Raw genomic sequence first — 17000 nt, 5'->3', positions numbered from 1 at the left:
CTTTGGCCACATGATCACCCAGACCCTCAAAGGTTGCTATCCCATTCCCCACCCCCGCAGGTCTCTGCCTCATCACAGAAACTTATAAGCAGATTCAAAAAATGTTTAATAGTTTTAAAATGGAGGCACCTTCAAGATCAAGGGCAAGGTGAACATGTGGAATGGGTCTCATTGGGCAACTCATTCAGGGATGCAACTGGTATCAAGGACCACTTTTTACTCTAACATGTGACAATATTAACAGTGAGATTTGGATGTTTTATGTGGTTATAGCATTCCTGAATCTCTGAAACACTAATCCCAAAGAATTTTTACTTTGGCCAGTCAACAATTGGCACAGTTAGCACAAGGCTATTACAGCACCAGCGATCTACGCTCAAATCCGGTTCACTCCTGCAGGTGGTTGTATGCATTTACTCCCTTTCCAAAAGGTATGGTATCAGATGCTAATTGACGGCACAGGTTTCCTGTTAAAATTGAACCAAGGAATGGCACCCAAAATTGTACTCTTATGAAATTAAATGAAAAATCTGTGACCCCAATGAAGGATTTTGGATTTATTATCATTGCTGTTTGCATTTAAAAGCATGTTTATGAGTGGTGCAGACAACACAGAAATAAGTGATCAAGGTTTTTTGTGGGGAGGAGACACTCCCATTCACCTACCCCTGAAGGTCCGTGAGTCCACCTGAAACTAGATTAGCTGGTGTAGGTTGCACCAACACTGAAAATGCGGGGAGAAGCCAATTTTACTCTACTTCAGTTAAGATTGAGCAAAAATGGAAGATAGCTTCCTTGAAGACAAGTGAGTGACATTTAAAGGTGTGAGAGTAGGTATCCATTTAAATAGAAGGGAAACACCCAACTTCAGAACTCCCTGGATATGAATTTAGGGAAAATTTGTGTCCTATAACCAGAGATTGCAAGTGTTGCCATGTGAAGGAAAAACTCGACATTTATTAAACTTAGGGATACCCCAATGTGAGATTTAACCCAATTACTCACCAGGCTTAATTAATTAAACAGTTCCACAATTAAACCATCCAAAGCAGAGCTTTTGCTGTTTCCAAATCTGTTCACATATAACGGCAAATCTTCACAGAATTGCTGCGTTCCAGCAGGTTTACCATGAAAGCAGAGATCTTCAGTTCAGAAAGCCGACAAAAGGTGCTAAATAACAGCAGCAATTCTGCAAGAAACAGGGTTTTTTTGTGTGCTGAGTATTCAGGAGTTATTTTCAAATAAAAATCCTGTGCATTCTACACAGAGATGAGCTCTGACAGACTGACCCCAGAAACCACCCTCTCCCCACCCAACCAAAGTACTGGTGAAAGCGTAAAAAAAAGCACAATAAAAGGAAGTTAAATTGTTTATTTTAAATATTGCCTCTGTTAAAATAGGAACAAATGGCACTGATCACAAGTGCATAAAGATCTACACAATAACGTGACTCACAGCAGGTTCCAGACGACAGTGTTGGTGAACAGGAGATTGCTACACTTCAGGGGCCATTAACTTTATTAAAGCTTAGTCTGCTCAGACTTGCTCATTGTTAGGATGGTTAGTTGTTCTTCAAGCTCTTGTTAAGTACAGACATCAAGCAAAGGCAAGTTGAGATTCTGCCCCACGGGTTAAAGATTTGGGCACCTGCAGACCCTCAAAGTATTACGATAGGATGCAGGGATTTTGGTAAATAAAGTGGACCCCAGGACTTTGCATCGTCAAACCTTCCCACCTCATTCTTCCCCTGACAAATCGTTAAGGTTGTAGGTGAAAGGAATGTTTTACTAAAAAGATAGTTGGCAGCCTGCACATTAGGGGAACGGTGTAACTCCCGACCCAAGGCAAGTTATCTGACCTGTGCAAATCTAAGTTTAAGAGGCTGCATTTGGGCAAAAGAGTGGGGATAAGGGACCTCTTATCAGGCAAGGTCAATTTGAGGTAATACATGAAAAACTAACAGATTATCTGTAACATTGTCTACTATAAGTGTCCATCCAGTCAGATCCTGAACTCTCCACAAGACGAGAAAAGTCTGCAAATTTGGAGTTTAAAAAAAAAGAACCCCAGGGGAGGAACGCAGCAGGTCGAGTAGCATGGTTGACCACTCTTTTACTTCTGAAGATGGTGCTCGACCCCGCTGAGTTCCTCCATTAGATTACGTTTACTCCCATTCTCAGTTCAACTAGCTTTTATTTAAAAAAAAAATTAGACAGGCCATTTTGGCCCACAAGTCCACGCCGTCCAACTTACACTCCACTAACCTATACCCCTGGTACGTTTTGAAGAGCGGGAGAAAACCCACACAGACAAAGGGGAGAACATTCCTTATTGGCATCCTGGGATTCAAACCCAAGTCCGGACCCCCATCAATGGCGCTGTAAAGGCCAAGTGCCAACCACACCACCCTATTCAGGTGCCACTGAGCCACCGACCCCCGAGCCAAGGTGGGGGAAAAAAAGACCTGCACCACTGGATCAATCGAAAGGTACAAGCCTAGAGGCACCACACTAAGTTGGATCCAGTCGGGTAACAGCCAGCAAGACTGGACTGGAGGCAGATCTCCAAGCACCCGAGTGCTGCAGCAGCTCCCATTGGAGAACGGACGTTGCACATTCCTCACTTGTGGCCCTCAAGATCACAGGCTGAAAGCATTCGCCAAGTCACTTCCAGATAAAGCCCAGCCTAGTTTGCACTCGCTTTAGCTTGTACCGCGGGCAAATGCAAGAGCTGCGGAACCAGTTTCTGGAACAATGCTACACAACAAATCTGTTATGGGGAACCTTGAATCAGCCCTGAACACCTGGGACAATTTCAACAGCAATAATTTTTTTTTGTAGTGTTTAATTATATTACTATCAACTTTAAGCTTGATTATTAAAAGCACAACATTCAGTCACACAAAATACAACAATGGCATCACCTTACACCAAAAGGACTGGAAAATCAAAATAAAGCGTCTGCCAAAGGAATCTTCACAGAGTACATTCCTGACCATCTAAAGTACCAACTCCAGAAAAAAAAATCTCCTGTACGTTGAATATTTGAAGCAAGGATGGTGCCTGGTGCAGGTAAATTCTCACGCTTACTAACATTGGGTGTGAACTGTATAATGACATCAATCAATATCCACTGGTGTAGAGAGCACAATGTGTGCCAATGCTCAATTCTCCCCCCTCCTTCTTAAAGGAGGCTAGACTCTTGACTTTAGATCATACTAGAAATGTTACTTGTGTTAATGAGAGGGGAAAATTCAATCATGTCTAATGTCTGACAAACAATAATTGAGCTTTTGTGTTTTTTTTTTCTGGGGCGACAAGAAACCACGTTACTGCTCATATTCTTAAGGCCAATACTCAACTTGAATGCAGACCAAAAAATAAGGAATCATCTAGGGCGCACGATTTTGAATTATAAACAAAAAAATCCCCCAGCTTATTAAAAAAAAAGGCAAAAGTGATATACTGCTTGGTTATTGAATGTGACTACATACCTGAAGTATGTAATAGATGGCAGTGAATTCTATCAGCCTTGAAAGAACTGGGGGAGAGGAGCCTCATTGTCTCAATCCAAATAATTTCTGCATCATTGATGCCACCCTACAGCGCTAACTATTTGAAAAAAAAAATCTCGTCGGAACCAGTTTGTGTTTTTAAATTTGTATCTCTCGCAGCTGGCTGAGGTGGGAGTTAAGATGGAATCCTTCGATGTGGAATCTTTACCTGTGCAAGGAATCTCGAGCAGGGAAGTTGAAATGGGTAGGGGAGTTTACAATGCTAACACTGGTACTAAACACTTCTGGTAAAACAAGCTGTATACCGGATGCCCCAAAGATGATCACTCGGTAGGGTCTCAATTCCAAAATTCAGCATGAACCATATCTACTATCAACAATGAAGCACAATTGTTATATTTAAAGCTGCCCGCTACACTTTTCATCAGTTTATTGGTATGTGGACAGAGGAGACTTCTTAAAAAGGATTCCACCGTAAAAATCATAACTGCTGACAAAACTGCCTTCGTGACCGGTGGAGTCTTTGGCATTAGGGGAGCAAAAGAGCAAGTCGACAGTCTGCTCATTTCAAGCCAGTTCAGCCACTTCTAATGCTGCCGTCGCCAGTTCTCCTCCTGCGGGCCATGACCACCTCCCGCGAGGCCCTCTTACAGTTACTGGCCAACCCAAGCCAGCACACAGCGTCGATGAAACAGGTGGTGATGTTCCCTCGCCAGCCATACTCGCTGGTCGAGTAGTCGTAGGGGAACGTGTGATGATAGTTGTGGAAACCTTCTCCTGTAAAGCAAGATGGGAGAGGAGTCAGGATCAACTTACAGTGGAGCACCTGGGAAGTCAACTGCAAACAGATCAGGAAGTCTCTGCCCAGCCCCCTATACCTCCCTACCAGCCAACATCTTCAGAGGACCCAATTCCCACCAGACGCTGGGTGAAATCACTGGCTCTTAGCTCCACTGGTGTTGGTAACCCATCTCTGACCTCTGCACTGGGTTAGTGTCTTCTAGACCGTCTGCCCACATGGAATCAGAGCAGGCAGCTCATTTCCAAACAAAAAGCTGTGCATCTGAATTTTTCCCAAATTGAGCCAATGCCTGAAATGGTTTTTGACGTCTGAAAGTTCTGATCATTGAGGACAATTAGGCATCTCCAGACCATCAGTTTGAGTATTCGCCTTGAACATATCCAGAAGCTTGTACTCTGTCCAGATACTGTCTAGCACATTTGCTAACGCTTTTGACGAGGGGTCAAGTGTGGTAACAGCTAAAGATTAAATTCCATTTAAAACATCTCAAGTGGACCATTTAAAAAAAACTCAAGCCTTATGACACCGACACCCTTTCAAATCCAATCTTGAGAATTAAATTAAAAACAATGCTGGAGAAACAGTGCATTTAAATGTAGCAAAGACACCCAACATTTCAGGCTTGAGGCCTTCATCAAGTGCTTGAAGATACTGAAACGTTGGATGTGTAACTTTGCTATATAAAGTACACTGACTTGCTGAGTTTCTCCATTATGTTTTTTTAAAACTTCAACCACAGTGCCCACAGACTTTCCTGTTTTATTCGTGAATTAAACTGTGCAGTGTCCCATGGCATAAAAAGAATATAGTCAAAGTCTGTTCCCATGGTAGGGGAGCGGTATATAAAATACAAGAGGGCTTTGGTTTAAGGCACGGAGGAATTGAGGGACAGATTTTAAAATTAATTTTTTAAACAATTCACATTACAAACAAAAGTTGATAGCAGGAATATGCTATCAGACAAGTTGGTGAAATCAGATACAATTATGTTTATGAGGCATTTAGATGCACAGAAGGTCCAGGCAAAATAAAACCTATGGAGGCAATGAGAAACCCAGCACAAAAAAAACAAGCATTTTCAAAACCAATTCATGATTGTAGCAAAACGTGGTTGGTAGTTGAGATGCGCAGGGAATTCAGACAGTTTGTGGGGAGACAATTCATGTTTCAGATCCATGACCCACCATCAGAAGTGGGATTCAATCTCTCTCCACTCCAGTACCTTCCCCCATGGCCTCCAACCACACTGACTCAATTTCTCGACACAGCTGGTTCCCAATTCAAACATCTCCAGCATTCTGGGGCGCTTTTTTTTTAATTAAAAAAAACTGCTTACAAGCGTGCTCTCTTTTCCTCATCTAGCACAGGGAGTTGAGAGCACTGACATTATCGATAGCAGATTACTTGTTATCTTCAGTGTTCAGCAACACCCAAACTTTGGCCACGAGTCAGCTTGGCTATTGATAGATTGGAGGGCACAGTTAGCCAGTTGCATAACGCAGGTCCTACAGTTCCAGCCATGATTGCGTCTTTCAGCATCGATAAGGGTTCACCAACTGGACGCATGCATGGCTCTGGAAAAGCATGACCTTCAATGTTTGAAATATAACCTGATAATCACTCCCCAAAAGTTTAAGTACACAGTATGACTTAAAATTTTTTTTTCCGCAGTCACAACTGGATACTGAACTCAAAGCCTGGTCTGGCAAAACTGATAAGCAGTGACAAAGAAACAGGGCAGCCCTGACCGTTGAGATGCATTCCATTAAAGTGCCATGCCTTCAAACAGTCAAATGGCTGATTGTTAATAATTTCTCAGCTCAAATATTTTGACTGGCCCATTAACTGTGTGAACAACAGTTTCTCTCCTCTTGACACCACTTCCTTTCTGATACTTGATGCTGATTTTCTCGGGCTAAGTAAACCCACCCCACTACCTCTGTGAGCTTTTAATACCTCTGTCAGTGCTACAAACTCCAGAATTAATTTCCTAAACTCTGCCCTTTGCATTACAAAGGCTCTTCAGAGCCTAGTTCTGCCAAGGTTTAAGCTGTCTGTAGCTTTCCTAATGTGGGCCAATGTTTAATCTTGTCCGATTTCTCTCCTACAAAAGGGCCCTTGCTCAAAGAACATCTGTACAAAACAAAGGGAGGAGAGTTTAGGGGAGACATCAGGGATAATTAAAAAAAAGAGTTGCGGGTGCCTGGAATGTGTTGCCAGGGGTGGGGCTGGAGGCTGAAACACGAGGGGCATTTAAGAGACTCTCAGACTCAAGTGAAGGGTATTTAACACTTTGACGTTGTTTTGCCAAGTGTGTAAATTGGCAGGGCTACCCAACAGAGAAAAAAAAATTCAATTTAAAGAAACAATGTTAACCCCAACCTTCCAAAATGGATTTTCTAAAGCCAAATAGGTAGGAGAAATACTAGCTCCTTAAATTGGTTAAAGAGATTAATTTTGAAAAAAAATTCAGACATACGGCATGGTAACAGGCCATTTTGGCCCTCAAGTCTGGCTGCCCACCTTACACCCCATTAACCTACACTCCCGGTACGTTTTGAACAGTGGGAGGAAACTGGAGCACCCCCCCCCCCCCGGGAAACACCCCCAGACACGGGGGAGAATGTACAAACTCCTTACAGACAGCGCGGGATTCAAACCCCCCCAGTCCCAATCCCTTTGCACTAGCCTTGGCGCCCTATCTTCTAGAGCTCAGGGGCTGAGGGAATATTTATGCAGACGTTTTTTCAGAGCGTTTGAGTCGGAATGGGAACACAATTTGGGGAAGATGATGAACTGCAGTGGATCACTGCAGACTTCGGGCAGGAAACACGAACTTCTGCAGATGCTGGAATTGGAGTAAAAAACACAAGAATGCTGAAGGAACTCAGCACATCTCACAACATCCATAGGAGGTAAAGATGTACCCTGAAGTCCCAAAACATCGGTTAATTATCTTCAACAGATGGATGCAGCACGACCCAAGTCCCTCCAGCATTTCTTTTTAAAAACCTTCAGCTGGTATACGGTGACATTTTACCACTTGCTTTACCCCGCAGTAAAAGGCACGTTCACATTTCACATCATAACCCTAAGCCAAGTTTTCAATCTGGCAACGTTGTCTCCAATGGAATACAGAAGGTTCCACTTTCAAGTTTAAGAACCCGGACAGTGCTCACGGTCCAGCCACCAAATTGACTGTAGGGCTCCAGGATCGTGGTAGAATTGGCTCGCCCCCGGCACACTCCCAACCAGCGACCCACCGAGCCGCCACCGCTCCTGACTCGTGCCAAATCCCATTCACTGCAACCAGTTCTCACCAATCTACCATGGCTCTTTTCTCAGGTTTCAGATTTTTATTTCTCAGACTTCCACAGCCCTCTCCACTCGTCCGTTCCCCCTTTTATTTGTGGCTTCAGAGGCCGAGGCCCTACATTCTAGGATTCTTCCTTCACGTTCCTCATCATCCCTTACCTTCAACCCCATCTATAACCAACCTTCTGCTCAGACCTCCTTGAGAGGCAAAAGTCCAAAAAAATGTCCTAATCTAGTGAAGTAAACCATTGGATTATCTCAAATGTTGAAGGCGCTAAATATGCCCTTTGACATAGAACACTACAGTACAGCCCCTTCAACTCTCGTGTTGTGCTAACATCCTATCAAAATTTAAAAAAACAAAACCCTACACTGTAACCCTCTTTTTTTTCATCCATGTATCTAATGTTTCAGCCTCCATTACCATCCCCGGCAAGGCATTCCAGGCACCCACAACTCTCTGAGGGGAGAAAATAAACTTACCCTTGATGTCTCCCTTAAACTTTCCTCCCTTCACTTTGTACAGATGTCCTTTGGTGTTTGCACTGGGGAAAAACACTCTGGCTGTCTACCTTATCTATGTCTTGTAGAATCTTCTATATGTCACCTCTCGTCCTTCTACTGTTCAGAGAAAAGGCCTAGCTCTGCTCAACTTGCCTCCCAAGGCAAGGCAACATCTGGCAAATCTCCACATCCTTCACCTCCTTCCTAGAACAAGCTCATGGACATGAAACATGAAGAGCCAAGCAGATGTAGGCATAGGAATATCAACTGAATTTGCAAAGACCTCAAGAAAGCTGGAGAAACCAGAAATCATCACTTTTGGAGGATCAGATTTATTAATTCTTGAAGTGAGGTTCCTTACCTATTGCCCCAAATGCCACAAATCTGTTCTCCCGGGGGTTAATTGTTTGGTCATAAGGTCGATTCCCGAACATGTGGGCTGCACTGTTCACCAGCCACGTGGCATTCAGCACCAATGTGTACCGCAGAATGGCAGCCAGGAAGTAGGATGTCCAAAGGGTCTCATCCCAGAAATACCATGGAACAAATGTTGGGAGGACAAAGCACAGTAGCACCACTGAGGGTTTATAGTATCTGAAAGAGAGGAAGGCATTCATTACATGGGAAGCAAAACTCATCAACGGTGTGAGCTCATCAGTTGCTGGAAACGTGAGACTTTAGAGAGAGCTGGGGCAACTCTTACTGGGGTACTCAAATGCAAAAAAAAATTCATCCCTCACACTGGAAATCTGAAATTCAATCTCACTCCTCTAAGCAATCACATTTCTTGGTTTCTAAAAGCATTACAGCACAGGGCCTCGATGTTGTGCCAACCTGTATTTTCCAACCAACAAAATAGTAAACCCTTCCTATCTTGTGATCCTCTATTTTTTCTTTCATCCAGGTGCCTGTCTAGGATGCCCCTCTTACATGCCCCTAATGTTCCAACCTCCATCACCACCCCTGGCAGTACATTCCAGGCACCCACAACTCCCTCTCTTTCGTCCCCTTCGTTCACCTTGTACATTATCTCCTGGTGTTTGCTACTCCCGTCCTGGGAAAAATGCACTGGCTGTCCACTTTATCAATGACTCTCAGAATCTCAGACCTCTATCTAATCAACTCTCATCCTTCTTCACTCCAAAGAGAAAAGACTCAGCTCTGCTAACCTTGTCTCTCAAGACTTATTGTTCAATCTTTTCCTTCTATTGATCTGTATCTGTCATTTAAGCCGTTGCCCTGATCTCATGGAGCCAATATTGGCAAGTCATTCTGTGCTTCCATAATTTATTCATCCCACAGTGCAGTTGGTACCAAAAACTGGGTAAAAATAATGTAGCAGTCACAGCACCAAACTAATAACCCAATGACAAGCGTCAAGATTATTTATCCAGCCGCAAAATTAACTGAACCATTAGGCCAAAACCACAAATTCCAGTCTCATTCTATGGCTAAAATCAATAATCTGAAGCTCAGTTAGTTGCTTGTCAGAAAAATATTCAAGTTAGACTCCAGACACAAACCCAGGCCACCGACATGTCCTCCCATGGTCTCATGCGCTGCCAGACTGAGAACGCCCACCTCATCTTCTGACTGGGCACCCTCCGACCGGATGACATGAACATCAACTTCTCTGGCTTCTGTTAACTGCACCCCCCCCTTCTTCCCCCAACTCTCTCTCTCTCTCTCTCTCTCCTTTCACAGACCCAAAATCAATTCCCACATCTCCTCTTATCATATCTAATTAAGACCTTTTATTGGCTTGGATACCTCCCCCCAGTCAGCCTTGTCTTTATTCTGACACCTTCCTGTTCTTTGCCTGAAGAAAGGCCCAGGCCCGAAACATCAGTATTATATTACCGGCTGAGTTCCTCCAGTATTGCTGTACAGCATCTGGATACTTTCGTATTTCTCCCCCCCACCACTTCATTAAAGATATTACCCACTTTGTTATGTCTACCTTGCAATGCAGAAGCTGAGATTCTCCAGCATGTTGGTGTAATCATTGCAATGCACAAATTGGCTACCTCATAACTATCAAGGTTTGACATAGTCTGACAGGAATTGTATTCAAATGAGGACTCTCTAACAGCTGGAGAAGCATCAAATAGGATTAGCCTCCCCTTGCAAACTTTAAAGATGAGCTGAAATGCACTTGCATTATGTGCAAAAAAAAAACCAGCTGGAAATATCAAAATTTAAAACAGCCTAAAATTTGACTGCCTCAGCATCCTTACACAGATAGCAGGCAAGTGAGAAAAACTGCCTTTCCAACAGCAATTGCCCAATTTTTAGGCTTGGTCTGGGCGGCACAAGGAGGGGCTGCACTCCATGCTGGCAAAATTACCCCCCCCCCCCCGCCGACCCGAGAGCAGAAACCAGGATCTGACAGGGTGCAGCCTGGGTGCACTCTTGCCCCTTCTACTCACCGCAACGATAGCGGCGGGCAACATATTTTTCTGGCTTCCATCTTATTCACCAAACACTGTGGTATTCTGAGGGACCAGGGCACATGACAAGGGCTAAGCCAGACTTAGCAGAAATAAGAGTTTTGCAGAAAGTTGGCGTTTGCAGTACGCTCGTCCAATACCCTTTCACAATGTCGCTCAAAATCCAACTTAACCTCACCATTACATTAATGGTTGGAGTGAGCTGGGTTTGAAAAGACCTCTGTCATCGTCAGGAAAAGCTATTTCAACACTGAGAAACGATGCATTTAAAAAAAAGTTTTTAAAACAAATCTGTTCTATGGGACAAATAACTCTCCTATCATATTCTAAACAAGATAGGATGCTTGAAGCTAATTGATAAGAGAAATTCTGCATCCAGACAGAGTTATTACATAAACAAGTTTGCAGACGCTGCGATTATAGCTCAATACACAAAAGTGCTGGAGAAACTCAGCAGGTCACGCAGCGTTCTCTGCCGCAGAGGTACTTAACCAGTGTTTCGGGCCGGAGCTCTTTGCCTGAACAGGATGGGGGGGGGGGGGGGGGAGACAGCTCTCTGAATGGAGAGGGAAGGGGGGGGGGGGGGGGGGAGCTAGAGAAATGAAGAACATCACATTTTCTGTATTTAATTAATGGCCACTGCGAAACTTGGATCATGAAACTCAGTCATACCAGGTATGCTGTTGAGCCTTGTTTCATACACAGCGTGTTACAGGTAATATTTTAGAAAGCGTCTGCTATTCTTCTCCAACATGGATGGGCTCAGATCCTCTTCACTCAGAACAAGTTCAGAAACCACGCCAAACTGAGAGCAACTTTTTGTGCCCACTTGAAGCTGGATTGAACCCAGCCCAGGAGGGATCGGCATTTCATCTGACAGAATTGGATGGACAACATGAGACACCTAAAGTTTAATGTCTATAATTACGCAGAGGACCCCCCCCACCCCCCCGCCAACTTCCCCAGACAGCAGGAGCACTACTAACTTTTTTTGAAACATGACAACAGGGTCTGCCCTCAGGTCACTGAGGTCCAGCTTCTTCCCCTTTTCGATCACATCCGGATGTTTTCGAACCATTAGCCAACCGACGTGAGAGAAGAAAAACCCACGCGAGGCATTGTGAGGATCAGCGTCCGTCTCTGAGAACTTGTGATGAACCCGATGGTCCCTTGCCCATTCATAAATATGGTTCTAAACAGTGAAAAAAATACAAACCGTCAGTAAAAGCAACGTGGGTGGTTCAAACTCTTCCCCTTTCAACATCTCAGCATTCTACTGCACTTCCTGTCTTTTTACTCCAAGGCATTTTTAAAATCCTGTCAGTTGTGAGAATATACCTACTTTCCTGCTTTATTACCCCACCCCCCAACCCACCATCCACTCAGACAAAACTTTTCCCAAAGTCAATTGAGGGTCGCTGGTTTATCTGGGCGTTCCTAAACGAAGATTTATTCTGAGCCCCTTGAATGAATTCTAACAACTTGCCCACCACCAAAATGAAACCAAATATGACCCTATAATTTTTTTCTATCTGTCCCATCCTTATTAAATGACAGTTTCTGACATCTTGGAGCCTAGGGAGATTGGATTAAAAAAGTCAAAAGCAATGACCTCCCTTGCTTTTATAAAAAAATTTCATACAAAACATCCTGATTTATCCCAAGATACCAACCTACTTAACATTTCCTCTTTTATTAAGTTTATCCATCCAATACCTCACGGTTTAACCACCATTCTCCCATTTTGTAAAGGCAGTCACAAAATACTTATGAAGACCCTGCGTCACGTCCACTTTCAGGTCACCTTTAGTCTTTAATAAACCTTACTCTCTCATTAGTCATCCTCTTAATTTTTATACACAGCAATTAAAACTACTTTGATTTTGCTTTGACTTTTAAAACTTTCTTCTAGAAGCGCAGTTATAATTTATTTTGCATGTTATCTTACCCTCACACATTTAGTCACCCGCGGACTCAAGATAACAGCAGTCTTTCTCCTGTAGACGCAGGTCGACACTACATCTCTCACATCCCCCTTCACTTCCAAATGGTTCCTAGCTCAGCTCTGCCAAATCACTCCAGTCTAATAAAACTGGCTGTATTCCAGCCCAGAACTCTTCCTTCCCTGTTAATCTATATCCTCTTCCATAACTATGTTAAATCTAATGGGATTTTGAACATTATTGGCTTTTAGGAAAGAGGGCGCATGAATGAGAGGGCTTTGTTTTTGCAGTAACCACACTGCATCTATAACCTTCTGAACGGCCAAACCAAGGTTACCCTGCAAATTGGAGGACCACCACTGTGTATTCATCGGGGCACTCTCTAACCAGACAGCATGAACATCAACTGCCCCCATTCCCGGGAGTTCCTATCCATTTTCTTTCTTCCAGCTACCGCCCGCCCTGCCCCCCCTCCAAAAGCTCATTCCCTGAGAGAGGTCTCCTGTCTGAAACTTTGGTTACCCTTTACTTCTGATAGGTGCTGGGTCACCTGCTGAGCTTCCAACTGCGCGATATTTTTCTACTCTTCCACTTGAATATCCTCATGTCCCTTTTGACAATAATGGCCATTTCTTTAGCCAACAATTCCAGGAATTGTTCCAGGAACAATCCTGTTCCTTACCACATCTATTACAGAAACAGCTTTCAAAGTCTCCATGTGTTTATGGCGCCCTCACTTTATCTGCCAGATTCACTGCTCCCCCGGCATTTAGTCTATTTTTTTTAGTGTTTATTGTTTCCTGTATTTAGATGTTCATTAAAACATCTGCCTGCCTATTCCTCTTTTCCTTCTATTCATTTCTTCTTTTCCAAATTCCCATCCCCAAGACATAGGAGGGCAAAAAAAAAGGGAGATAGCTTTGGCAGTTGAGGCCATGAAAGACAGGAATAGAAATAGCTTATTCAGCCCATCGCGTCTGCCCCGCCATTTCATCATGAGCTGATATATTTGCCCCACTCAGCTCCACTGGCCTTCTCCCCAATAACCTTTGATGCCCTGGCCAATCAAGAATCTCTTCCTTAAATCCACCCAATGACCCGGCCTCCACAACCACCTGTGGCAACAAATTCACCAGCCTCTGGCTAAAGATGCTGTTCCAGTGACACCACCAACCTCAGTCATGAGTTCTAAACTCACCATCATTAGGCTATTACCACCTTTGGATGGCTAGTACTTAATTACAGTACTTTCCGAACTCCTTAAAAAGGAAATCTAGCTTTTTCCAACCAATTGTACATCAATGTGGGTCACAACAGACTTCATTCACTTTGAAAAATTCTGTATTTGTTTAGCGATACCCCAGCAGCATGAGGAAATATAGCACTACTATTTTATCATGTTAATATTCATTCACTAAATTTGGAGGCAACTGCCAAGTCAGATGTCTCCACCCTGAATACCCCCCAAATCAACCACATTGATGGCTCTGGAACAGGCAATCAGAGATTTCCTTTCCTAAAGGATACGAGGTTTAAAAAAAAAATTCATCATAGTTTTGTGGTTGCTATTACGGAGACAATTCAAAATTGCAAACTTAGTTACTTGAATTTATATTCCCTAACTTCCCCAGTGGAGGCCTGAGTTCATCTCTTATTTCCTTACAACTAAGCCAATCAACCATTCAGCCCATCACATCTACTCCAACTTTTGAAGCAATTCAATCTCACATGTTTATACTCAAATTCTCTCCTGCCAGCCACAGGGAATAATTAAGCAGCAGATCAGGCAATATCTGTTGAGACACTGTGATGGTTGGCATTTCGTGTTGAGACCCTGCATCAAGTCTGTCTCAGGGATAGGACATTACAGAATACAGGCCCTTCAGCCCTCAATGTTGTGCTGACCTATATATTCCTAACAAAACAAACCAAAACCCATCCTACCTTCTGCTTTTCCTCTCATTCATGTGCCTAAGGGTCTCTTAAATGCCCCTAATGTTTCAGCCTCCACCACCATCCCCGGCAAAGCATTCCAGGCACCCACATCTCTGTTTGAAAAAAAAACTTACCCCTGATGTCTCCCCTAAATGTTTCCCCCCTTTCACTTTGAGGTTCCAATCAGCTGAAGAAAAAACAGCATCTTTCCAAAACCCCTTCCTATTTAACTCCCTGGGGTTGCAATTTTTTGACCCCAGCAAGTAATGAAGGGACAATGAAGCAAGCTGGAGGGACTGAGAGGGTCAGGTAGCATGAATGGGTAGAAGTGGTCAGCCAACATTTGGGATTGGGATGCTTTATCAAGATTCTTTCTTGATTAAGGGTCCCGACCCAAAACATCACACAGTTATTAGGTGCAGCAGAAGACCATTCAGCCCTTTGATCTTGAACTACCATTCATACAATGGATAAAAGATATTAATCAAGGCTTCAGTGCCAGTTCTGAAATCTGGTTAACTACAAACCAGAACATCTCTGGGAAGTGGAAATGAATTCTACTGTCTGAAGAGACATTACAGGGAGGTACAGGTTCTGCATTCAAAAGACAAGGGTTTGCTGCAATACTGTACAGGAACAACTCGGCAGTCTTCAAAGTGGCCACTAAACTCAATACCACTTCATGTGATCCCTATGCCACAAGTACACTATGGTTAGAAAGGGGTTACTTTAGGTGGTATGCAAGTGGGAAGAAAGATTTGAAAAGCACTGTTTTAATCGTACCTAACTGACTTATGTGCGTGGTTTCATAACTCCAAAGGAAATGGGCCAATGACAATTTTTCTCAAGAAAAATATTTCAGTACCAATTAGGTCTAGAGCAGTGGTTCTCAATCTTCCCTTCCCAATCACATACCACCTGAGGAAATCCCTTATTAATCACAGAGCACATGGCATGGGGTGTTGCTTCAGGTGTGTGGAGTTTGAAAGCAGAGACAGGATCCCTAATTATTGAAAACCAAAATCTGCTGATATCAGAAGTCAAAATTAAAGTGAGAATGCAACCTGGAGTTAACCAACCATATTTATCTTTCCAGCCCTGCACCCCAACCTGCTCAGCATTTTCTGGGATTTGTTTTTAAAATGAGAATACCCCTGCTCCATGTTGGGGGGCGGGGGGGGGAGAGGGTAAAGGAAGGGAAGTAGCCTCTATCAACCATCACCACCCCCCTCTTCTAACCTCAGTGAGCTCATTCCCCCCCCCACCCCCTCTTCTACCCACAGTGGGCATGCTTTACCCCCCCCCCCCCTCCTTTACCTGAAAGGCCATTGAATTGGCCACAGCCAGGAACACTCTGAGTGGCGTGGTGGCTGTGTAGCACCGGTGGCTCCAGAGTCGGTGGGCTCCCGCTGTCACCCCGAGGGCGCTCAGTAGGAAGCAAAAGGTGGCTGTAGAGGGAGAGAAGGGGGGGGAAGAAAAGAGAGGGGGGGAGGAGGGAGAGAGGGGGAGGGAAGAGAGGGAGGGGGAGGGAAGAGAGGGAGGGGGAAGAGAGAGGGGGGAGGGGGAAGAGAGAGAGAGGGGGGGAGGGGAAAATACGCAGTTAAAGCAACTAGTGAAATCTTGGGAAGAAAACAACTGCAACCTTGTTTCCACCGCGGAGAGAGAGAGAGAGACAGAACAAAGGGTAAAGACGCAGCCATTGAGAACGTGGTAGCTAGATTACATTCAAAGCAGTTTAAACAACACATTGCAAATCGAACAGCAATTTTTAAAAAATCGTCATGACGCATGTTATTTTGATCTTAAGGCCAGCATTTTTTTTTTAAAACACGCGGCTGCAGAGCTGACCCGATACGGAATGCAACCCGAAAAGGGTCTCGTTTACCCCAGAGCCACGTTAGAGGCTTGGCCAAAGGCAGCAGGGTGACGGCGTACAGGGCCGAGAGATGGAGGGCCCCCATCAGCACGATGTTCCGCCACACCAGCTTCATGGGCGGCTTGGCTTTCTTCTCCACATACGTGGTGTCGAAGGCATCGTCGACCGGGGGGCGGTCGTCCACGAACTGGAAGGGGTCGGCGGCCGGCGGCTGGCTGCGGGCGGCGGGACTCATCGCGGGCGACTGGGGGCTACTGATGGACAGAGTGGGGGGCGAAGAAAGAGAATGAAAGCGGATCAATCAGGCAGCCGGCTGATACTTTTCGGAAGACGGGATCGCATTGCATTGATTGGTCCAGCTTGGTTTGGTACCACCACACCCCGGTGCTGATTGGTTCTATTTTGGTGGCATGTTACGCTTGCAACACTCGTCCCGAAGCAATTGCACATCTAATATATGCAGCACGCAGTGCAATTTTCACAGCGCGTATTCCACCGAGTGACATCCCTCTTCATTGATCTCCATGCATTTGGCCCACCTTTGGCTTCAGCATTTGGATTTGCACTTCCTTTAAATATTTTGGGGTTGCATTCACCTGAGCGAGCAAGTCAACGGCCTGCAGTAACCTCAGGGAAATTATGGGTCATTGTCCCAGGAGTT

The 17000-nt window shown here is 44.4% G+C and overlaps 1 protein-coding gene across 1 annotated transcript; it reads right to left on the bottom strand.

The window, feature by feature from the left end:
* Positions 1 to 1356: 1356 nt before the first annotated feature.
* Positions 1357 to 16701, bottom strand: scdb (stearoyl-CoA desaturase b). Its single transcript, XM_069885702.1, is given in 6 exon segments — positions 1357 to 4291; positions 8497 to 8729; positions 11572 to 11777; positions 15781 to 15911; positions 16349 to 16593; positions 16595 to 16701. Coding segments are annotated over 6 exon segments (1107 nt in total). The 5' UTR covers positions 16687 to 16701; the 3' UTR covers positions 1357 to 4091.
* Between the last annotated feature and the right edge of the window lie 299 nt (positions 16702 to 17000).

This window comes from Narcine bancroftii, chromosome 6 (assembly GCF_036971445.1).
Source record: "Narcine bancroftii isolate sNarBan1 chromosome 6, sNarBan1.hap1, whole genome shotgun sequence".
Lineage (NCBI taxonomy): Eukaryota > Metazoa > Chordata > Chondrichthyes > Torpediniformes > Narcinidae > Narcine > Narcine bancroftii.
Note: the sequence above shows the minus strand (reverse complement) of the source record. Positions and strands in the feature narration are given on the sequence as shown.